Genomic DNA, 25,894 nt, shown 5'->3' with positions numbered 1-25,894 from the left:
ATAATGATGGTTATTGACAGGAAAATTTTACCTCATATTCAGAAAAAGTTTTCATCACATTCCTGACATTTCCAAAGGTATTTTATCTCAGAATTGTGAGATCCAGTATTTTTTATCTTGTAGTTTTTAGAAGATGATTTCTCTAATATTGAAATTCCTCACTAGACCATTTAGAAACCTTCTAGGTCATGTCTATACATCTTCCTTTCTGACTTTTTAATGCCTTATTTGTCTTTCATCCTACTAATGTCATTTTAGCTTAAAAATAATTATATTGCTTGGGGGAAAACAGAAGTGTGTTTTCCTACTAAGGTAATTTTGATTTATCTGGTACCTAAATGGATACCCTTGAATATCAGAAGACAAAGTGATCAGACATAGTTCCCTTTCCACATATATGTTTGAAATCTAATTTTACTGCTGTGCTTCAGAAGGAATGTTATCTCAGCCTCATGGATGTCTATTTTTCTGAACTTATTGCTATCATAGCCCAATGCAAACGCCACCTTTGCTTTCCAATTATAGGTGAAAGATACTCAGTTTCAATTATTTACCCAGCGTTCATGTGGGACCATTCAGGAATGTATCAGTTGTGTAAAAATACATCTTAAACACAGATCTTCAAAAACACTTGTAAGTTTTCTAGAGCAAAAGTTATCATTACACAATATACCACAAAAGGACCAGAACAGGCAGAAAATGCAGAGTCTAGAAATGACAAATAATAATAAGTAAAGAAAAAAATATATGTCTTATTAGAAACTATGAAATAGTTAATGACCTGACAAACACTGGAATATTTGGTGAACATGATGACAAGCATTTGATTGCATTTATTAAGAAATGGTTTCCATGAAATCAAAAACATTAACTGTTGAGAAATCAATTCTTTGGTGATTGAAGTTCCTTATGGTTCTCCACAAGGCACCCCTGAAATCCTTTACCCCAAATAATGCTGGGGAAGCTTAAAAGTTGCAAATAGGTACTGGGCCCCAGCAAGCATCATCCCAGAGGGATTAACAAAAAGACAAGAAAGCTCCTTCAGGAACAACTTATATTTGCTGCCATGAAAAGAACAATAACATATCTAGGAAAGAGCCACAAGTCAGTGAAGGTGTTCAGGAAAAAGAACTCATCAGTGAAGGACAAAATGAATTAATTCTAGCTAAGAGAGAAAGGACATATGCTGTGTTTGATCTGACTTGCAAATACAATGTACCATGGGAAAATTTCTGGCATAAAGCAAAATTATTAATAAGTAATGATAGCTGGAACAGAAGCCCCGCTAGAGGAACAAGGAGGTCCCACTGGAGAGCGTGAAGCTTCCAGGCTGCCTCTAAGGGCAGGGAGTTCTTTCCCCAGTCTTTTTGAAGGGAAGGACTGAAGTCTTGCTGCAAGACCCCATTCCTCTGAGCAGCATTTCTGGGTGAAGAGGCCACAGGAACACAGCACCATTAACTTGATTTTCCTCTGTACCACAGAACATGAGGCTTTTCTAAACCAATTATAATGAACTAAGGCATAGATGCTTTCTGTGCCTTTTTTCTTTAAAAAATTAATTTTTGCTGTAATAAGAATTTTCCAGACTTCACTTTTTTACCCCTTATATTATATACTTAGCTTCCAGTCATTCTGCATAAATTTGTGGTACCTCAAATTTTAGTTTCCTCCAGGCTAACACCCTGAAATTTCCCATTACTACTAAAGGATATTTAATTTTAAAACCACTTCACTCCCTGTAATTTAATCTGTAAATACTAATTTCTTTCAGACTTCCCACTTTCAGCTTGATTCCTCTTCTCCCTTCCTGAAATGCTCTGTGATGAAGTCCCAGGTTACACATGCCAAACCCATCCAAGTGCTATTGAGGAGAGTGTTAAAGCAGTGAATCTGGTGGAGAAACAACAGTGAGCACTGACTGAAGGAGCTGCAGTGAAGTGATATGTTGATAACTTATACCTTGGATCCAGAATATGAAGCACTTCAGTGTCAGAAAACAAGTGGGAAAAAAAACCCATGAAAGAATAGCATCAGAGTATATGCAATGGTTCTAGGAATACTTAGACAGTATTTAGAAACAGTTTAGTTTAACTAAATTAACTACAAGTCAGAATACAGTGTGGGGAAAAATCAGAGGGAAATATGATCATTACCTCTCTTGGGAGGGTCAAACCCAGAGTCAGAAGGAAAATGATTTTGAATGTCCTCGGTGGATACAAATAGGAGCAGTGGATTAAACCTGTGCACAATAAAACCTCCAGCCAAGGATCAGGAGGCATTTTCTCCCCGTTAGAATGTCAGATCACAGAGCTGTCTCCCAAGGGAGGTGGTGCAAGGAGCTTCACCATATGAGTCATTCAAAATTAGGCTGAAGCAAAGCACCTGCACATACCTGAGGCAACATAGCTTTGTTGGCAGGCAGACAACCTCAATGACCTGACAAGACTTAACCAGCTCTCCTTTTTGTCATTTCATTTAATTTTAGTTTATTCATATTAAGCAAAATGAGAAAAAATAGCATTCTGTGTAGCACTTATGTATTCCTTTCCTCAAGTGACTGATTACAAATGAAAACTTCATAAATTGTCATAAATATTCAGACATCTGATAGGTAAATCTAGCTCTGGTTTGTGTTATTATTTAGCAAGTTATTTTAAAACATTCCCCCTCTCCCCCCTACCGAAATGACAAATTTTCCCCGACAGAAGGTGAGCCAGCCAGGGGTAATCAAATACATAAACAAGATTTAGTTATACCTGGGATGATTATGGTTAGAGCATTTATTTTTGGACTCCTACTGCTTGAAATATCTACCTTTTCAGACACCCCTTAAGATTGCCAAAGTAAAAATGGTAGCAGCAGAAAAGAAGACAGTGCTGATAAGAAAACATTCATGTCTGAGCAGCAAGACATTCCAAATTTGCTACCCTGAGTTTTTCAGCATGTATTTCAGAGGGCTGAATACCTCATTGCTATTTTTTTTCTGATTCCAGCCACCATGGTTTAACAAAGGGGAAGCTTTAGCCTTCAGCTTTGGGGAAATTTACAGGAAAAGAACACAGAAAAAAAAATTAATTGATTCTTAATCCACTTCTGATATTGAAATTCACTTCACTCTCCTCTTTAATATTACATTTATTTTCCATGATTGAAAAGGAATTAACATGTCTGTAATTATACACTGCAGAATGTGGGGGAGAAAGCAGAATGGCAAAGAAAAGTTCAGTGTTCTCAAAACAGGGATAACAGGTAATTCCACTGCAGAAAACCAGCACCCGACCTCTTGGACTGGCAGTGAGGATATTAAATATATATATATAAAATTCTATGCTTGAAGAAAAGCAAATAAAATATCAATATTAAGGGAAGAGGGAAAAGATATCCAAGTACAGAGTGGTCTATTATTCTGACCTCAAAACTATACAGGGCTTTAAAACACACTTTAAAGTCAAAAAATGGGAACCTGATCTCTCTTCAGTTTGAGTTTTACATGAACCCTTCCATAGGAAGTGACTAAACCAACATGGGTTCATTCTGCTCAGCAGAAAGAGAATGAGGTGGAACACAAAGATTCTACATTTGCAAGGGGTGATGTAAGAGTTAAATGAAAAAATAACTGGTACTTAAACATAATTTTTAATGCCATTTCACACATTGTAGTTTATCCTGTGTAGCCTCTAGAAACTACTACAGAAAAGCTCAATAATTACAGGTCATATGTAATATCTTCCAATACCATATGGGAACTATGTTGGATATCAGTCACACTCAAAGATATATCAACAATTAAAAGGGAAATTATGTTTAGACCATCGATTATCTACCAAAGCAAAGAGTCACGTAAAGGAAATCCAGTCTTGACATAAAGGTGAATGAATTTGGCTTATAAGGCACAAAATCCAAGAATTAGAGGTAATTTTCTATGTAGATGAGGAGTGATGTTCTAGAGCAATATTTTAATATGAAATAAGAACAAGATATACTATGATTGTGAGATAGAGCTTGATAAGTTTACAACAGCAGAAGTCTGGAATCCCTTTCTTAGAAAAACAGAATGATGCAGAATGAGGGAGAAGGTTCTTGTGTCCAAAGCATGCAACCAGAAGCACACAGTGTGTGTCAAGGGTGGCCAAACTGAGAGCTTTAAACTGGTAATTACAGGAGAGGTAGAGATTCCTCAAAAAGCAAGTGAGCAAGAATAGGCAAGGTAAGAGCCAGGGGAGATGGGAAGAGAAGTGACATAGAAATCAACAAAACCAATGATGAAGTGGAATCACCTTAAGCCTAGGAAGAAGGTGAGAAAGAAAGAAGATCCATAAGAAAGAGGGTGCCTATGAAATGATCTTGAGACTGTTCTGGTAAATGAACCTGTCTGGGTGCCTCTCTGAAATGCTTGACAATAATGGATATGGCATGGGCAAACCAAGAGGAGGGATCAGAAATCCACATGCAGTTACAGTCATTGAGCTAATGGACATGTGATGCAACAGCAACTAAGTTTCTGAAATGGTTGGGTACAGACTCTTTTGGAAAGACAGGCTGAGAAGGTGAGGTGACTTTTTGTGAGACTGCAGCTGGAAAGCCTGGAACTCTGCCTGGGGATAACGTACTACTGCACTGGTTATTCTTCCCCAGTTTTGCTGAACTTCATGAATTTACTCTCAGCCTAATTCTCCAGCCTGTTCAGGTCTATTGGAATGGTAACACCACTGTGTCTATATCAGTCACTCCCAGTTTTGTACCATCTACAGACTTGAAGAGGGTATGCTGTCTCATTTTCTGGACCATTAATGAAGATGTCTGAGGAAGACTATTGGCTCCAGAGTCATTCCCTGGCACAACACCACCATTGTCTTACCTCCAACCTGACTTTGTACACCGATCTCTACCCTCTGGATCCAGCTGTTCAGCCAGTTTTCAATCCATCAGGCTGCTGTCTTGTCTGTATTTTGCCAGCTTGTCCATGAGAGCGTTGTCAGAAACAGTTTTGTTAAAGCCCAGGTAGGAAATATTTGCCGCCCCCTCTTCATTCACAAAGATGGTCACTAGATGACCTGAAGAGGCACCTTCCAGCCTAAGCAATTCTGTGAGCCTGTGATCTTGGGGGTGCCCATCTGTGTGTGCCAGACAAGAGGAGCAGACAGACTGTGGCAGCCTGTGTGTCAGATCTCAGACAGCCTCTGTAGCGCCAAACTGGTAGGCACTGAGTCATATCAGCTTTACTGATATGGGTAAACCTGGAACCTGACCCCACCTGTCAGGATGCTTTTGCAATCCTAGGGAATGTTAGAACTGACTTCCTCTGGATTTATGCTCATCAGGGCTATTGATGGAAATGGTAGCTCATCTCTGTATCTGTACCCAACAGATTGAAACACTGCTGTGTTTTCCTGTCCTCTGTTTGATCATCAGCCCTGGAATACGGTCCCTGTTCTGCTAAGGGCCTCTTCTGGGATCCTAAACAGGTCTTCAGCTGTGAAGGAGTGTTCACCTCATCTACTTCACTCCTTCAGCAAGAGCCCTGCAATTTAGTGCACCCAAAGCTAAGCACTGAAATTCTCAATATAGAGAATGAAGAGAATTGAATTCCTCTAGGGGATGATTAGGAGCACTAAAGTTAAAGATTTAAGTTACATAAATATGTAAATCACCCCTCAGTTACCTCTCAGTCACATGCAATTTTTCCTGGTGAATTCCTGACTCATTCATACAATGGAAATGTACAGAATGAAATGAAAGAAGGATATTCAATATTTATTTTATCTGAACGCTGTGTGTCTTCATAACATGTATCATGCACGCTTTTGTGGTTGATAATGTCAAGGTGCTGTGAAGAATTTTTTCAATACCTAATCAAAAAATACAAAGAAGGCAGTGGAAGTAACTGGTTTGCTTTACCTTCTTCTGCCTTGATGATTTATTTGGAATGTCACTTCTGCCTCACAAACCAATGTATTTCTGACTATCTTTGGAATGAGGAATGGAAAGAATGAGATTAAGTAGTATAGTAAAGTAATTATTTTGTAGATTGTAGGTCAGCTGCATGAAGACTACTACAAAATACATCACTATGCTTTGCCCAACCCTTTTTTTTTATAAATAAAGCTTATAAGTTGAAGTTATGACAGTGCTGAAAACAGTGGAAACCGCAACCTGTCATTCAAGCAACAAAACAATCCCCTTCCTGCCCTACTTTTTCTATACATTAACAGCATTTTGACAGGACAATGCATTTCTATGGAGAAAAAGCCTGTCTCAAAAAATTTACTGTCTAGGTGATACATGTTTCTTTCTGAATCTTGCTTATCTAATTGGGTTGCCACACTCCAAAAAAGGCTCCCTAGAGTTCATATTAGCTGTTTCACTATTTGAAGACACATGTAAAAATTAGGCTGTGAAAAGCCCTGTACCGTTAAGATAAACACTCCAAACACACTATATATGTACAATAAGGAGAAATGATGAAACTTTCAAAAACCATAATGATTTTCCTTAGGAGAAGACATGGTCTTTTGATCTTTAGCTTGGAATGATTTTCTTTTTCCCTCCATGTGACTTTCACTGGCAAAAGCAGTAGTACCAAAGGTCAAAAAATAGTTTGGAATGCAGTAAATTACTCATAACTGATAAAACTGAAAAAGCATACAGAATTTAGGTAAAGACTGCTTAAAGTCCTGAAGGTTACAGATGCAGGCTCTGCTCCAGTTGATTCAACCTAAGCCTCAGCATAGAAGATAATACCAAATTTTCATCTCACAATTCCTACAAATATTTTTCTCTGAGTTTGCATTAAAGGTGAGGGAAGAGGGTTATTGTGCTGTAGTCTCAGCTCAGCCTCCTCAAAAAGCATCTCCTGTTGACTGTGTTCCTGTTAGTGGTTTTTACCTCACCCTCCAGTACAATCCCAGTAAGGAAAGACAAAAACACGACTGGGTGGCAAACCAAACTTTTGCTTTTGCAAGCATAATTGCCTTTGTCTCAAGGTTGTTCCTATAGGCAGAACAATCCACTCTAACACTGATGGTAACCCCTTAATGTGGGGCTGCAATGAGGCACCAAAGGCTGGGAGCTGATTCTGTAAAGGCATTGCCAGGTGAGATTATGAAGGGAAATTGTTAAATAGTGCCATAAGGGCAGCTCCTTAATTTCTTTTGATTCTTTCCTTTTGATTTCCTTCCTTTCTCTTTCCAGCTAAATTTTGCCACTGAGCATACAATCATGCACATCTTTATACCATCTGTCCTCTTTTATATTTTTACAGCTGAGTCAATCAGAGTTTTAATTTAAATTTTCATCGATCAAGAGATTTTTATCCTGTCTCAGATGGAGAGGTAGAGGTTTTCCAAAGATAACAGTTTCAGTAGCCTGCAGAAGATTTTATTTCTATTTCTTTTAGCTGTGGAGTTTTTATGCTCAGCAGACTAGTATCCAAATACAGCTGGGAACAATATGACAACAAAACGTGTGCTAGGGATTGCCAACACAAGTACCTGCAACCAAAATCTCTACAGGGAGGTGAGATAGAATTTTTCTCAAAGGACTCTCAATTATGAAGTTACAACAGCCAGCAGCTTTGGGTTAAGTCTAGCTTGTAAAGAAAAACTCAAGTCTGACATATCCCGAGTGCCAGCATGGTGAGGAGGATACTCTTTCCCTTGCCACACTCAACCTATCCATAGCAAATGAAGTGCTCCTCAAAACAGTGATAGTGCAGAATCTGCTCCAGAGCCTGTACCCTCTGCTGTGGAGTCTCTAACAGGCCTGGGAAAGGGAGAAGGAAAGACTTGCACATTCCCCCTTTGTCTCTGTGTAAAAGCCTTTCAAGCTTTATCATAAAAGACTGTTAATGGGATATTTTGTGATAGCATGCAGCCTATCCTGCCTACTGTAGTAGAAAATGGGAAACCAACTTGCTTTGGATAAATCCTTTGCAGTTATTATGAACCACACTGAATATAATTCTCTTTTACAGAGAGTATTAAAAATGTTGACAATAATATTGTTCATGCTAGAATCTATGCTTTAAGGTTTTTTAGTTGTGAATTTACTTTCCTAGTGAAGCTTTAAGTTGTGAAATCATTCAGCTGCTCTCATTTTAACGTGGTTATTAAACTAATATAACATATTTTTTATTAAATTGAGCAAGAGAGCAGCTGTGAGCTACACCAGTTCCAGATCTTCCCAATGGTGGGATCTTCCAGCTCCTCAGAGTGAGAGAACAGTGCACTGCCAGCTGCAAGAGCCATTCAATTCTCACTGTATTTACCTTCCTTTTAAACACTGCCACTTTTGACTAATTTACCAGCAGCCTTTTATTCATCACAGCACCCATCTCTTTCCCTTCCTCACTTATTTTCCCTATCAACATTATTTTCCCACTTGCATAACTCCTTACTCAACTCAGCACTTGCTTTACCTTTTCTGTTCTTGTTAGCACCTGCTCTTACAAAATCTCTTTGTAGCTCCTGCTGCTCCTGACATGCCCTCAGGAAGAATTATTTATAGCCACACTATGATGTCATGAATTTCAGGCAGATGAAGTTGGAAGGGACTTGCAGAGATCATTTTGTCCAACCCCACTGGTTAGGGAGGGTCACTTGGAGCAGGGTGCCCATGGCCAGATGGCTTTTCAATGTCTCCAATGATGGAGACTCCACAACCTCCTTGGGTAACCTGTGCCAGCACTTGGACTCTTTCACAGTAAAAACTGTTTTATGATATTCAGACAGAACATGTTTGTGCCCATTGCCTCTTCAATACCTCTATTTACCTCTCTCACATCTTTCATCTCTAGTGTTCCAATGTACAGCTGTGAAAGCAGTCAAACCACTTGTCCATGGACATCCACTGCTTGGCATTCAGCTGGTTTCCCTCCTGCATACTGTAATCTATTGTCCTTCATCTTAAAATAAACTCATAAATTCACAAAAGAATGTGCTTTCTCTGTTATTTTCTCTGCCTCTGCAGTATCCAGGCAATGGTTTCCAGTCTACACCTGGGGTTGTCTGACACCACATAAATACAAATAGCAACAATTCTTTCACCTAAAGCTCCTAAAACCTTACTAGGGAAGAGCATTCATAGGCACAAGACACGAAGGAAGTACAACAATATAATTTCCTTACAATTGACCTCAATGTCTGTGGAAGACCCCACAAATGTGTCTACCCATGGGCAGTAAAAGTATTTGATTCCCAGTCACCAATTTGGAAGTTCAGTATTTTTATCAGGCACATCATTAGGCGATTCAGAAGGCCTTCAGGACTTTTTTTTAAATTGTAGATTTTTTTTCTCCCATAGTCCTGAAAGAGCACATAATATAATTTGGTGGTGAACTTAGAGCACACAACACAATTTGGTGGTGAACTTAGATCAAAGCAAGATTTTTGTCTTTGCATTCCTCTGATGTTCAGCAGCCTTGAGGATGCTCTAAACTACATCAGATACCAACCTGCCATGGTCATGGCTATCTTGCATCCTGTCTCCTCCTGGTGATGACTGAAACAGATTAGACTTACCCTTAACTGAGTCTGGAAACACAATCTCTGAAGAGCCACTCATTTTACAGATTGTGGCACCTCTCCTGCATCACTTTCAGTGCTGGTGAACTTATGCAGGTGTAGTTTTCTGCTACATCAGTAGTATCTTTTAAAAATTATTCTATATTCCTGGCTATTTTTTCCTCTATGCACAAAATAAAATAACTGTAAATGTAGGTCATCACCTGTGCTTTATATTTAATTCTCTAGCTGCATATTTGGTCTTGATTTCTGATTGCTTCTCCACTATTTTTTTGGAGAGAACCTTCCATTGTAGTTCTACTTATGCTTTCATTTACACAAGGTAAAACACAGAGCCATTATTTTTGAAAAGTGTAAACCAAATATACAGATTTCCCTACACTTGAAAGGTCTTGCTCATTTGTTTTTAATATCCTCAGGGTTTTTTTGTTTTGTTTTTAATCAGAAACTCCTTGCTTTGAAACACAAACACTTCTTTTAGTGCTTGTGTTTTTTTGGTCTTTTATCTTGCTTTAATTAGCTCACTTGGGAAGTAATGTAACACTATTGCACAAAAAGCTGTATGAGTAGCTGAATCCTTCTTTTCAATTAACCATACAAATCCAGGCCTTCTTCCCACACTCATGCTGAATTATTTTGCAGTTGGCACAACCTGCTTCTCTCAAAGTCCTTCATTATTTTAAAGTCATCAAGACAGGATCCTTCCTGTCTTATTTTGTGCCAGCAGGCAGAAAGATGCACACTTATTTTCACCTGTCTGGAGTCCACCATAGCAATCATGGCCAGGGTTGCATGCAGGACTGCAAAGTTTTCCAATACCTTGCTATTGAAGCAGAGTAATCAAAGTGAGGATTAAAAAAAAAACAAACCCACAATTCCATCCAAGGCCATAAAATGGAATTTTTTTGTATCTTGCTGCAAAGCCTTTTCTGTTGAAAGAACAGAAATACAGAAACTGCAATCCTTGCTATTATAGAGAGGCCTTATACTGATTTTATAGAACATTGTGCAAACAAGGGAAGACTACAAAGGTAGGTTTTGCTCCCAGGAAACTCCTCACTGCAGGTGTGTCAGGAAGGCAGAAGCATGAACAGGCAAACAAGGAGAAATAGAGAATTGCTCCTGGATACACAGGGCAGAATCAGGAAGGCTAAGAAAAGGTGGAATTGAAATTGTTAAAGCACAACAATAGCAACAGGAGAGGTTTCTACAGCCACAGCAGCAACTAAAGGAAGACTGGGAGAACATGGGACAGTGTGATGGATGACCAAGAGATGGAGAGCGTAGGAAAGGATAACCTATGGCAGGGAAGTGTGAAAGTCTCAATACCTTCATTTTCCTCAGCCTTTACTGGCAAAATCTGCTGCTCACTCCCACGCCATTCAGGTCTTTGCCTAGGACCAAAGGATGGCAGGAACGGGTACTACCATGGTACAGATGGATCAAATTAGGCACTAATTAGGTCAGCCAATGTGCAAAACGTGTCTGAGTCCATAGGACTGGATAGGATGTGCCTGAAAATCCCAGAAAAATGGCTTGTGGTTGTTTTGGGACTATTCTCTATCATGTTTGAAAAATTGTGATCAAGAGAGCAAAGACTAGAGAATACACTTTTAGTCTTCAAAAAAAGGCAAGAAGGATTTAGAGAATGTACTCAGAAAAAGCATAGTCTTTTGATTCATAGAAAGGTATTAATGGAAACGTATTGTGGAAGCTTCAGTACCTTGAGTTTAGAAAATAAAATGGCTTCAATAATTTTTGAAAATTCTGAGACTGGGAGAAACAGAAAGGGGATTTTCTCCATTTGTTTTCAGAACCTCCCAAACACTTTTGGACTGCAGTTTATGGTATTTAGCAGAATACTATTTGATACAAGAAGGTGATATGAAGCTTAATATTGAGGAATATCATAAATATGAATGTGGAGTATCCAAGAGGATATAAAATCTAGAGCACCTTCACAAAAACATAACATGAGAAATACATATAAACTGGATATAGCAAATATTGTGTGTTTCCAGTAACGTACTGAAAAATGGAGATCTCTGTAACTGAGCAATGGGGAAAAACATTTCTGCAGAGCACATCATAATGATTTGCAATTTGAATGTTAAATTATTTTACATCTTTTGTAGTACCTACAGGTATATGTGGCTTATAAGTGTGATAGCCTGGTAAGTCAGGCTGTACAGTTTGATGGTTTTTTTTCCTAACCCTGTTTGCATTTAAACTAAAGCTACACTATATGTACTGCAGGCAAAATTCACTTAGAAATGTAACTCAAATGCAAACATGAACTGGTTGTGACCTCTTTTACAAAAAAACCCCCCACAATCAAAGCATAATGTGTCACACAGACAGCATTAATATATACTATACTGAAACATGCAGTACTATACTACAGCCTTTAATTAATCCTTCTACTAGTGCAGGAATATTTCTACTAATAACTACTTTTAAAATTTCTAAAAGATAAAACTTGTATCTACACCTCTGGAGGTTACTTTAGGTTTTAAATCACACAGTATGAGAATTTTCCCCCCCAATATTAAATTGAAATGTTAATCTTTTCCAGCTTCATCACATTAGCCCGGGTTACTTATTTGCCCAACTTTGAATTATCTTTATTCATCCATTGGGTTCACACATTTTAAATTCTCTGAGCTTCTCAATCATTACTCAACAAAGCCCTTTCTGATGAGTTCTCTAAATTTATTCCCTACAGCTCTCCTGGTAATTTGCATTACTTTTGCCTGGACACTTCAGTTTGTTAATAGTTTTCTGGTAGTAACTGTACAGAATTCTAAAGATTAGGGCTGAAGGCTTGGGCTGAGCTGATACAAGGTCAATCCAGCTTGGGAAAAGGCATGAAAGCAAAATTTCTTTCTTGATTTCCCTGCAGTTGAGATCCTCTTGGTTTGATCCAAACTAAAGTATGCTGACAGTGGTTTCAGTGAGCCTGTTCGAGCAGACCAGGTTTCTGGATAACTCAGACCCCTATAATTTGTGCTCTGTTGTACCTGGTCATGCTCTGCATGCTGGGAACACACCTGAGCAAAGACTGTTGTCTGCCTGGTGATCATACATCCTTCTGATTTTCTAAGGCGTGGTAATTTCAGGGTCCCCCAGATGAAGGGAAAGAAATGATGAATCTGACTCTCTGTTCTTAGAAAGCTAATTTCTTATTTTATGGTATTATATTATATAAAGAATGCTATACTAAAGAATAGAGAAAGGATACTTACACAAGGCTTAACAAGATACTAAGGAAAACTCGTGACTCTCCAGAGTCCCAACACAGCCTGACTGTGATCGGTCATTAAGTAAAAACAATTCACGTGTTGGATAAACAATCTCCAACCACATTCCAAAGCAGTAAAACACAGGAGAAGCAAATGAGATAACATTGTTTTCCTTTTTCTCTGAAGCTTCTCAGCTTCCCAGGAGAAGAAATCCTGGAGAAGTGATTTTTCCAGAAAATATGATGGTGACACTTGGGAAAATCACCAGCCAATAACTGAGCTAAGTTTCTGCTAGCAGCAGTCACAGAATCTCAAAAAATCCCAAATCAGATGAACTGAATGTCTGTGCAGCCTCTGTTGAACTCTGCAGGCCCAGCCAGCAGAATTATGGGTTCTGCCAAGCCACAGGTGACAGTGGCTTAGTCTGCGACCTTGTGCTGACACATGTGATTGAGAGGGGCGCTGGACACTGACTCAGAGGAGCACCTGCCATCTGCCAGCACCCTGGAATAGCCAGAAATGCTCTGGCCTCCTAGAACCCTCTGCCTTGGCAGCCCAGCTGTCTGGCAGGGCAGGCAGGGAGCTCAGTTGAGATGCTGACTGCACCACAGCTCAGACAAGTACATCCCACTCAGCCTCCTGAACTCACACACAGATAAAGTGTGTCCATGGCTATCTGCTGGGCAGGGGGTGGAGCTGGCAGATGCTCCTGGAGACAGAGATAATTCCAATTTTGGTTTTCTTTCAGTTGAACCCTTTCAGAAGCTGTGGGGAAGCCAGTGATCTCTTGGATTCCTCTGGAAGTACACAGCAGGAAGGAGCTGTCATCTTTGGATGAAGATGCTGTCTAAAGGCTGAATGGCCTCACTCTCTGAATTTCATGCATAAAACCCTATTCCTTAAGCTTCTATTTCCTGGATGCCTGTGGGAATGGGTTTGACCTGTACTGACAGATGTAATCTCCAGGTGACATTTTTTAATGCTGCATTGTGATGTACACCTGGATGTTATCTTTTCTCATTGGTTACATTCTTGCAGTAGATCAAAACTGACCATCTCTTAAACTTTTATGAAATAATAGTATTGACATGATCTGCAGGCTCACTGATCTTCAAGCTTCCCAGCAGTGTCAGCAGTGCTGTGGAGGATGATGATCTGCCTTGGCCCACAGGGCAGGACCTTCTAAACATGAACCTTGTTGCTAATCACACACCAGGAATATCAATTGTCAAAATAATGAGCATTTATGCAGCCTCAGAACAGACACAAAGTATACAATGTGCAACACTACTCCAACCTTTCAGAGTTTAAAAAGGCACTGTAGAAATTATGAAAGTCACCCTTGTCAATGCAAAAGTATTATTTTTAGAAGTGGCTGTTTTTTCATATATAAGGGAAATTATATGTATCCAATTTTGATTCCTTCCTTATTACTTCCCTGGGAAAATGACAAAATATTTAATTATAATATTAAAAATAGTAAATATTATGTTTTATGACTTAAAATGAATTTTAAAAGTATCATACATGTTGATATATTCACTGCCATTACATTTTGGAGCTTCTGACCATTTACTTTCTTTGCATTTCATATTTATTGATGAAATCCAACTCCTGCCTCTGGCCTAAGAATAAGAGAGGAAATACAACAAAGCCCATAAAATCTTACTAATAAAGAACACGTGCAAGAACCCAATCAGATCAAGAAGTCACTGACTTTATCTAAGATTTCTTCTTTTCTAAGATTTCTTCTTTCTTCTTCCTAAATGTTGAAATATCCAGTTACATGTTCCCTGAATGTGGGAGTGAAAAGCTGACTTCATATTAATAAGAGACCTACCTCTTCAAGAGGCACTTTCAAAAAGAAAATGATTTTTACTATCAAGTATCTCTTCTCATTCTTCTATGCCCTTGAAAACTCTTTCTGCTGTTAAAAGACATGGCTTTTGAAGGACTACTATTTTTATCTCTATGCATCTATCCTCATGATTGCTTTGTTTTCCATTTTAAATCAGAATATTTCATTAACTACTGTGCTTAGGTCTTAGGAGGGTAGCATTTTATTATCTTTATGTTGATTAATTTTCTTTTGTATCCATCTGCTGTGGAGTGCTCAGGATGTCCTGCACACAAGGGAACACTGCACACAGTAAGTGGGTGGAATTTTGAATACCTTACAATTTTTACAAGGAAGAATGGAATCAAAACTACTGGAATCAAACACCAGCACTTTATAAAACCATTATCACCACAATACAGTAATTAAAATCTCCATTGCCTACATGGAACAGTCCTTAACTCATTTTTTAAATTTAAAGATATTAAAATGAAATGTTAATTGAAAATGCATTAGCTGAACAGAAGGGTTTTGATCATTTAGGCTAAATTTGGCTTGAGAGAAGAAATAAAAGCCTATGTAAAACTTAATATCTTCTCAAGGAGACAGCATGGGGACTGTCTCCAGGTGAAAGGAATCAGAGCACCTCCCAGTGCTGCTTACGTGCCAGCTGTTGGAAGAGTCACAGGCAAGACTTTGGCCCACATTCTCTTCCCCAACAGAGCTCATTCTAATGCTGAGCCCTTAAACTTGTGCCTACAACAACTGCAAGCTTTGTCCTTGAATAATCAAGTAATGCAAAACACCAAGGTTTCATCCGTAGGATGTATTCAACCTGGTTTTTTAAGATATAATAATTACAGATTTCTGGATTGTTAGGGAAATCTCAGCTAACTCTCACCCTTCTGCCAAATAATGCTTCATCAGTGAAAAAAACAGAGGTGAAATTCTGTTTTCATTTAAGTCAGCTGGAAATTTACCATGGAATTCAGTGGGGCCAGAGAAAGTCCCAGATCATGTAAGGGGTTAAACAGCTTCAGTGATCTTGGAATTTTTGCCAGCAAATGAATTTGAGACGATTCCAAACAATCAAATAATAAAAATTGGATTTTTGACAAAATTAATGGCACAATAACCAAATTAATTGCTTTTCATGGAATAAATTAAGGATTATTATATTAAAAGCAAATAAAATGTGTTTTACAAAACAACTATTATGGAGATTTTCTGAGGAAAACAAAAATTTGATAGAAAAAAAGAGTTCTACTTAGCGCATTATTGGTAAGTGTACTGGCCAAATTAGTTTCTGTTCTCATTTTTGCCACATCTAATGGTTATGAACAGGCTTTTCATGTTTTCATTTGTTATAGAGCTCCACATTGCTAAAATACCTCTTGCTTTAATGTATTTGAAATACATTTCTATCCTTATGGATTGCCAACAAGCATGTTTCTTTTTCTTACAGTATTTATACACTGAACATCTTACTTCTGGTACTGCCACTACATATGTCACTTTTAGGAGGCAATCCTACCCATAGCATGCATTGCACTTAAACTCTTACATTTTAACACTTTGTAATGATGTCTTACTATAACCTTCAATCATGTGCCTTAACATATCTGGGTTTTGGAAACACTGAAGCTGTTACATTCCTGTTAAAGAGTGTTTACACTCTTAAGCAAAATACAGTTTAAGTACATTTTACTTCTACTGCTATGCTGCACTGGTTAAGAATTTTGCTGATCTAATAAGGAGGTGGGAGCAACATTTGATATCAGTGACCCAAGGAGTCTCCATGCAAGTTTTGACACATTGGAGAGATGACAGTATGCTGAGCCAAACCTCCTACCAGAGGAGCTGTACACACACACAGACACACAATTTGTCTGTTCATCAGATTTTGCTATTCTGCATATTATAGATTTACACATTGTGTAAATGCAAGGATCATCTTTGATTTTCATGCCAGAAATAAGGAAAGGAATGTGGGTTATTTTGCTGGGGCAGGTCTTCCTGGGTTACATGAGTCTGCATGGCAGTGGCTTTCATTCTGCACAGGAACACCTCCTCCTCTGGTTACAGAACCATGGTTATGTCATCTAAATAAGTGTGTTGGATAATGAAGTTATCATTTTGAGCCAATTCAGAATTTCTTTAATCAGCACAGTAAATTGAAATTCTACTAAAAAGCAAACAAAGTGAAACCTTTAGGTTTTGGTTGTGTTACTATACAAAGACCTTGAAATAAATGTTTGATGTGCTTCAGGCAAATATCTCCTGCCTGAAATAGCAAGGTGCTGGTGTATAACAAATTTCAATTTTACATAAAGGTTCATAATAAAATTTGTAATTTTATTACCAATTCAAAACCCAGTAACAATCTCACCGAAGTTAACGTGACTGATTTTTAATCTGAGTGAGAGTGGAACTGCCTCTTGTATTCTTTCTCTTGTTCTGTATTGAATAATATTACCTAGACTGACAGGGAACTTAGCCACAGGTAAGCTGCAAAGCATAGCAAATGTTTATGTAATATCATGTATGCCCAAAATAATTAATATCTATAAAGACAGCTTTCTTATCAGCAGTTGCTCAAAAAGACATAAGCAGAAAAGGTCAAAATAATAATGCATTTAGTCCTACTGAAATGAAATATTTTCACATTTGCAAAAATGCTAAAAAAAGAGATTTGTAGATTTTTGATCCTGAATGTACTATTGCTTTTCTACAGCCCTTTGGAATACTACAGTCATTCACAGCTGTCACAAAAGCAGTAGACAAAGAAAGGTGTATCCAAAGCCTAAAGCAGTAAGGAGGTCACAGAGTATCCTATTTTTAATTCTAAAGAATTTATAACTTAAAAATTTATTTTAAAACCAAAAAAAAAAAAGTATGCTTGAAGGAAAAAAAAAGAACTATACAACTCTACCTTTCTAAGAATACATTTTGCTTTCACTTTTAGATTGTATCCTGTCCAAGTTGGAGTCACAACTCTTATTTACTACAATAGAACAAAAAATTTCAGATTGTTTTAATGGTTTTACCATTACTATAAGAAAATATCCCTTCCCAACAATACCAGATTCTATAAGGAACAATACAAACACTCAGTGTCAGGTAAGTCTGCACTTGACCTCCTTCTCCTCTGGCTTACCTGGATGTTCCTGATTCTCTTTGGAATTCACACAGTAGAAGGTAAATTGACTGAAACAAACCTTCTAGTCAAAAAGGGATGAAAAACAATACAGGTATACAGTCTGAATTTTTATCTCAACTGAATGAGAAATCCCTTCTTTAAAACATTATTCTGGTAGAGATTAACTGGTTCATAGCGGTTGTGTTTAGGTAATCAGCATAGGCTGACTCAGCTACTCTACATAGAAACTTAGCTAAATGCAGAATGATTTTCTTAAAATGAAAAATTAAATAAATAAATATTTAAACCAATTTATTAATACTGAGAACAATTAAAAAGAAGAGTGATTTGTTTCATAAATTTAAAAACCAGTCTCGATAAGGAAAAATTTATCTCCCAGAGTATGTATGCTCAAATAAGTTGCTTGATCTATTCAAGAACTCAAACATTATCTCCTCATGAGGGAAATCAAACATTTCTTTGCTCTGGTTTGTATAATTTTTACCAGTAAACTTAATCATTGAAGTCCTAATGTGCTCAGGAGAACTTGTGACAGGATGATCAGTAAAATTCTTCCCCAAAGAAGGCATAACAGTCAAGAATTAACCAGAAAACTGTGGAGGTGTAAATTTGCATGGTCATATCCAAAAGACTGTGTGGGAATAGGAGAAATACATCTGTAAAATAGCTAGATTTTCTCATGTGTTACCTATTTTCTGCCATAAGGCATAGACAGATAATATATTATCTGGTTTTTGCCAGAATGCACATCTGGTGATTGGAAAACCTGGGAATCAAAGAGAGGATTTGGGCAGAATTGGTCTGTTGAGTTTAGTTAGCTGTAAGTTTAGCTTCTGATTTCCTGGCTTCAGTGAACTTGTCACCTGTGATAAGCAAATGACCTGGCAGATGTTGTACTGTCACAGCTTTGGACCTCTCTTCAGCTGGGTGCTCAGCTGGTTTGAGGAGTTATGCAGACTTCCTCAACCAATATTTCACCTTGCTGTCCACTCAGCTCTGGTAGCTGGTATTAAAAGACACATCTCAGTATCCCTCGAGGGACAGAAGAGCACTGTGAATTAATTTAACATAGCAGTTCAATCTCTACAAACTTGCTGCAAACTAATGAAATTACATGGTCAAGCAATGACAGACTTGTGCTCCATTTAAGCTCCTCTAATGTTACTTTCAAACACCTAAGGTAACAAAAAGACACTCCAAGAAAGGCTTGTTATTAAATTAACCTGTGATAAAAGTAAAATTGTGGTGTTGCAGTAACGTTTAGGTAACTTGTACCATTACATGCCAGACAGTGGTGAAAAAAGTAGAAAGCTGAAAGATGACATACTTTCCTTTATTTGACCTTCTTTAATGGAAATCTCTGTTACAAGTTCTGTATTGATATAACTCTTAATAAAAATTTATTTACTGGACAATGGGTACTTTGTGCTGATTAGGTGGGAAAAAATTGCCTTCTTTGCTGCTATTTATAACACAGCTAATGATTTTTTTGGGGTGAATAGCTCCTTATTTATCTTCAGATGCTTTTCTTGGCAGGGACAAAGTAAGGACAAAAAGGTCTTCATTGCTTTTTTGCTACAAGGTGAAAATATGGGGCTGATTTCTGTAAAATAGCTCTACTCACCCAGGTATTCCCATATATATGGGTCATATTTTTCCTATAAATGGTGTTCCCTCCGAATATTGCAGTAAAAAAACACTATCCATTACCTAGTTACTTTAAATACTAGTATATTTGCAAGAAACATCTGGTTTAAAATAGTGTATCATTATTCTGGTTTTATTAAAATACCCTGCAATGTAACTGCCCACCTCTTTACAACAGTTTCACTTTCAGGACAGCTGTGTTTTGGAAAAGGTTTGAAATCAGATGAATCACTGGTTCTCCTGGGAAGCAGAGTCATGCAGTAAGCTGCTGGCTCTTTGCCCCATAGACAGGATTTCTAATACAGACATTAGGACAGCCCCTATCCCTCTGCCATATTACAAAATTAATGAGCTCTTTTCAATAACTTTATAAAGCCCATAAGACATGACATAGCAAATTCTTCCTCTGTCACTTAAATAGTGAGGTTTCAGCTTCTGATATAGATGGTTAATTGCAGGATCCAACATGCAAAGGAAAAGTGTCAGCCTCACACTTGATTTCTGCTATAGAATGTGTTTGCCCTATGTTGCCCTATGTTAAGAAAGCAGCTGTATACTGAAATTCTGTGGAAATGCCCTTGAGTATTTGGTGTAAAGGACTAGTGTTTCTGTCCTGTAAATGCACTGTAGTACATGCAATGTTTCTCTTAACCACTATAATATACTAAAATTACAATGAACTCATCTGCATTTAGATTTTATATATGAAAATATTTTCAGAATGGCCATATGGCTCTTCACAAATTTCTGATAGCAGTAGCAATGACATCTTTGTAACAGGATAGAGCAGAGCAATTCCATCAAATGAGAAAACAGTACAATGGAAACAGGACACAAATTTAGCAGTAAAAGCCTGCTTACCTTCATAAGTTCCACTTTCTAGGAGAGCACCACTTTTCTCCAATTCCATAAAATCTTCAACAGTGATGAAAATATAGTCCACACCAGGGACTTCCCCCTCCTTATGTGGCCTTGTGGTGCCTATTAGGAAGATGAAAGACACACTGTCAAGCACATGGCCTAAATGCAGAATGATCTTTTTGAAAGCTTTGGAAAAGTCACAAAGTAAATCACTTATACAACATCTTACATAGCACATCTTCCTTGTGAGGATGCTTTCAAAGCAATCTAGCTCTATTTGCTGAAGTTGACAGAGGTATATGAGATGTATGTTTATGATCGTGCCAGATATTATTTAGATCCATATTTATTCTCACTAATGAAAAACTATCATACTGCTGTTATTTTTACATTACTAGAAAGACCCTTAGTGACATCAGGAATTCAGAGGTAACACAAAACAGTCTTTTCTACAATTAATCTGCTTTGTGATATTTTAAACATTTACTTAGAACACAAAATAACAGTTCTATAAGTACATCTGTAAGGGTTATATTCACATTGCTTGTTTCAGTGCCATAAGTGGACTTGACAAATGGTTAGGCTTTAGGGCCTGTGGGATTAAAATCACCTGCTAACCATGCTGTCAAGCTGCACAGGTGTTTATATTTAGTTATTGCCTCTATTGTCATCCCTGGATGACGGACCTCTGTAAAAGCTGACAGATAATATTACACACAGCCTGACAAGTGACTTGGCTAAGCTAGCAGAAGTTGGGATGTTAGCAGGGAAGAGTCTGAAACTGACCTGATTTCCTAATGGTCCAGTTTATTGTGGTCAGGTTATCCCTGATTTGACTGAAATCACTAATTAAGTCTCAAAATTCCATTTGGAAATGGAAGTATTTTTGGTTCTCCTCAGTCTCAGAGTGTTTGAAACATCTTAATCAATTCTTTATCAATACTATACTGATTACATCACACTTGTAGGGTTTGGTTTAGACTGTTGACACTGGGAAGGGGCTATAAATGTGTCCAACCTCCTTTCTGTCACCTGAAGACACAGAGACATGAAAGTGTTGGATTAACTCCATTGCCTGCCATGGAGACCTTTTTCTCCTCAGACACAGCCTGAAGTCCATGGCAAAGACTGAATGTTGTCAAGACATTCAGTGCTTAACATGGAAAATATATTTTGATAAATCTGTAAAACCCTTCCCTCATTTTCTCCAATTCCTTTCCCATCTCAACATTTACAACTAAAACTGGCTTTTAATATCTGGTAATTCTTATACTATTTTCTAGGGTACTCTGTCCATCTGGAGTAAAATTCTGAGCTCCTCAGTGAAAGAGAGATGTGGTGCTCTTGAAGTGGATAGAATGGAGGGTGATGAGCATGATTGGGGGACTTGAAATCCCTCTGATGAGTAAAGGCTGAGGGAGTCGGGCCTGTTCATCCTCCAGGGAAGACTGCATAATTATCTCAAGAGGGAATGCCAAGGGGACAAAGCCAGGCTCTGCTCAGTAGTGCCAGCCACTAGGACATGAGGCAGTGTCTGATGCACAATCCCATCTCAACATTTGGAAGAACTTCACTCTGCAGTGACCAAGCACTGGCACGGGCTGCCCAGAGAGGGTGGGGAGTCTCCCTCCTGGGAGATATTTAAGAACCATTTGGATGCAATCCCAGACCATGTGCTCTGGGATGACCCTGCTGGAGCAGGGAGGTTGGAACAGATGTCCCACTGTGGTCCCCTCCAACCTGACCCACTCTGTGATTTTGTGCTTACTTTTGTGTTTTGGAGATGGTATTGTTAAAGCCCTCAGACACTTGGATTTTTAATAAGCATGCTGAATTAATTTCCCACGGATTATCTAATGTCTGGGGATGCAGCAGCACCCCTAAAGATATCCAGCCCTTTGTGAGAACTGTATTGGAGCACAGGGATTCTGGTGTGCCCCTGAGCTCCAGGGAGCTCTGCCAACAGCACAGACATCAGATGTTTGTTCTGTGTTCTCTCTCCTGAGAAACTTTTCACTATCAAAGAATATTGACAGAAACTGTATCTTCCTCACAAAACACTCTGGCAAATCAAGGCTATTCCAGACTCAGCACAGGGAGGAAGCTCACATATTAGATGAGTATCTCTAGCTTACTGTTTCTTCAATATATTTTTAATGTAGACAAGCTTGGATTACTAGTCTATCAATTAAGAAAAAATACAAGTTACAGAAAATGTTAGCCCTGCTTTGGTGAAAATTTGGACCAGATGATATAAAGAGCTCCCTCACAACTGAAATTTTTAATGATTTTATACACTCTGGTTTGTTTTAAACATGTGGATATTCAGCAGTCATTCATGACAGATAATGGCAAAGTATCACAGGAGGTCCAACAACAGACCTGGTTTTTCCTGTGTTTCTCTGCTTTGGTCACAGTCTTTGTTCAACTCATGTAGAAGACTGTAATGGACTAAATTTCGGATTCTGAATCCCTCCCTTAAGCTGGAAGCTAAAGACCTAATCTTTCTGCCCTTACATTACTGAGTCATGTTTTTTTCAGATATGGTAGAGATATGATAATACCTTTTGCATGTCTTGCATTAATTAACTATTAATTAAATATTCTATCTAATCTGCTTAGACAACAGTGGCAGATAACACTGTGCCTTGGTTTAGGGTGTTCTGATAACCAACTCTGCACACCTTCTCTCCCCCTTCACTCTCAGAACTAGTCTTAAAGGTGCAGAACTTAATATCTAGCATAAACAGAACAGATGATGGGGGATACAAGCATCATAAAGTCACCCCAGGAAACACTGTCACTTGGATGGTTCCATCCTCTTACACTACTCAGGGTCAACTCCAAGGGCCCTGCACTGCACTGTGTACTGAGCACTGCAGACCTATAAAAGATCAAGTAGTCCTGCAAAAAAATGGAGAAAGAAGCAAACCATGATCAATAGCTGCCTGAATTCAGGGTGACTCTACCCCAGCTACAGCAGCTTCCATCCCCTGAAGAACTTTATTGCTCTTGATAAAATCTTGCTGAGTCCCATTTCCCTCCTGCATCTGTTCTCATTTCCTCAGGCTGGAGGACCTGAGATCTTGGAAATGGTTAAAGCAACTCCCTGGATAATGGAATAATCAATGGCTATTGCCTCTTTTACTCCTTCACCCTGGAGGAACTGAGTTGTTGCCAACAGTAATTCTGCCATCCTTTATAGTTTTCTGTAAGCACTACAGACATTGTAATTTTAATAATGCATATTTACAGAGTTGGACACAGCTACTGGAGCATCTTAAACACCCATCAAGGTCTGAACATGAGATCTGTATATAGCAATCTTACAGACCACAAACAAATCCTTTCCTTGCCTTTAACCTAGAGCTACACTTCTTAATAGATTTTGTCTTTAACTGCCTCCATATAGACAGATAAGCAAGCCTAAAACTTATGGTGATTCAAGACTTAAAACAAAGGACTAATTCCAAGCCTCAGATTTGTACAGAACTACATCTTTTGTTATGCAGCATCAAGGCTTAATAGGACACAGTTGCTGCTACTTATAATATTTAGCCCTTCATTAATGCAAAAAGAACTCAGTTACAATTTTGTTACCAAGGTAACCTATGAAAAAATTATCTCTGAATTCCATAATGAAAGAAGATTATACTTTTAGATATTTCAGGACCAAAACCAACAAGGGGTATTTGCACTATGCATATTTCTGACAAATGCAATTTATAGGTGCAGTTGAAGACATAAAATGAGAAGCTCTCAAGTAACCATGACCAGTCCAGTCATGAAAGTGGTGTCACACAGCCTGTAGGTACCTTAGAAATTGCAGGACCTTGGTCTACAAAATCTGGATTGGTATTGACTTTCCTTGATTTTATGACCAATTCTTGCATCATTCACCAAACAATCTCCTCTCAAAACATGTATTAAGGTCATTCAGTGAGCAGCTATTTTGTTTAGATTTTTAAGATGGATAGTTGGTACATTTTAGAGATATTTAAGGTATGTGATATATATTTTTATTATTATTATGTTTTAAAAAGACCCTTTGCAGATGATTTCTTCTCTTCCACAGGGGAATTATGGTGATTTTCTATACTTGAGTCCAGGCTTTCCACTCATGTGTGTTGCACGATGGTGCTATATCCCAGGAGAGGAATTAAATGCTGTTTACATAAACAGCATCTGAAAGAATATTTTTCTTTTAATGAGTTTAAGGCACCTGAGGGCAGGTGCTTAGACATGTAAGAAATCTTTACTTCTATTAAAAAACAAGGAGAGTGTTAATTTAATAGCAATAAACTATTTTTGAAATACTTCTTTTATGAGCTAGGGGAACAATAAATAAATGGAACTTTTATGTTGACCTCTAGTGCAGATTGGAAAAATGGTCAGTTCATATAGTGTTCAGTCCAGATTGCCTCTATTAGTAAAAAAAAGAAAGAATTATTGATTCTAGAAGACTTCCAGGGTTGGAAAACTCTGCACCAGTTTGTAGAGGCAGGAGAAGAACTAGGAATTTATGTCTATTTTTAATCTCAGTATTCAATTACATAATTAAAACATTTTAGTGTTTATTTGGGAGCAGAGTGCACAGCCTGACTTGGAACATATTTCTACTACTTAGAGGCCACTGAGTCTTCACAGTCTCTGTTTAGCTCTGCCACTTTTAAAAGCAGGAAAGGTGCTCCCTTTTTTTTTTTCCTTTTTTCTTTGCTCACTCCATGTAGTTATGGAAAAGAAAAAAAAGGCAAATTTATTTATTTGTCAGCATGAGAATGTGAATGTTAGTCAAGCTCCCAGAACTGTGACAGGAAAGACTCAGTACTTTAGACATATTTTAAAGAACACTTCATCCCTGCAGTAAATAATCTGTATTTTACTGTCCTTAGCAGCATCTCAAGGATAATATTGTACTAGTTGTGCCCTTGTAGAGTCCATATGATGGTCAGGAAAGTAGAAGTAAAGGCCTTCCCTACATGGTCCCATACCAACTCATAGACTGGGCTCACAGGTTTCAATGCTCCAAGCATACAAGCATGTTATAAATATTTAAATTTTTACTTTTTTTTTTTTTGTTAAGTTAAGGGCAAACCTGGCACACCACTATCCACTTCACACATACTTAGCTGATTTATATTTGGAATCACAGATTGGTTCCTACTGCATGAGGTAATTTCAAAAGGAAAGGTGTGTTTTTGCCACAAGGATTTATATGTAAAAGAAGAGCAGGGGAATAATCTAGTCATTTTTGCACAATGACCTACTTCTAGAGTAATTTTCCAAATGTATGGAAGTGAAAAATGTCTGGTTTTGCTTATCTCTTCCAAATGTAACAAAATGCAAAGAGAAAAATGTCTTTAATATACGAAGCCCTTTGATGAGACATTCTACTGAGAATTTGTTCTGTAGATCTGCTCTGCACAACAGCTTGTTGTGGAGCATGGTCTGCCAGGCTGTCATACATTACAGTAGCTGGAGGGATCCCTCCTGCAGAAACAGACTGCTAATCTTTAATAAACTTCAGCTGAGCCCTTGCTATGACCTTGTATACACTTTGCCTTAGAAAAATTCAACAATACTTAATTAGGTCTTTTGTTTGTTTGCCAAATTACTCTGGAACACT

At 38.0% G+C, this 25,894-nt stretch overlaps 1 protein-coding gene across 12 annotated transcripts in view; it reads right to left on the bottom strand.

Moving 5' to 3' along the window:
* Positions 1-25,894, bottom strand: part of MAGI2 (membrane associated guanylate kinase, WW and PDZ domain containing 2) — a 702,246-nt gene that overhangs the window by 274,294 nt on the left and 402,058 nt on the right. For all 12 annotated transcript variants that reach the window (XM_054273695.1, XM_054273675.1, XM_054273666.1 and 9 more), the window contains one exon: positions 20,269-20,388. In XM_054273695.1, the coding sequence (XP_054129670.1) occupies positions 20,269-20,388 (120 nt within the window). The remainder of the gene's footprint in view (positions 1-20,268; positions 20,389-25,894) is intronic.

Source organism: Melozone crissalis, unplaced genomic scaffold (assembly GCF_028551555.1).
Source record: "Melozone crissalis strain CALT ecotype California unplaced genomic scaffold, PUWL_Pcris_2 ptg000004l_1, whole genome shotgun sequence".
Taxonomy (NCBI): Eukaryota; Metazoa; Chordata; class Aves; order Passeriformes; family Passerellidae; genus Melozone; species Melozone crissalis.
This window is presented reverse-complemented; position numbering and strand designations above follow the sequence as displayed.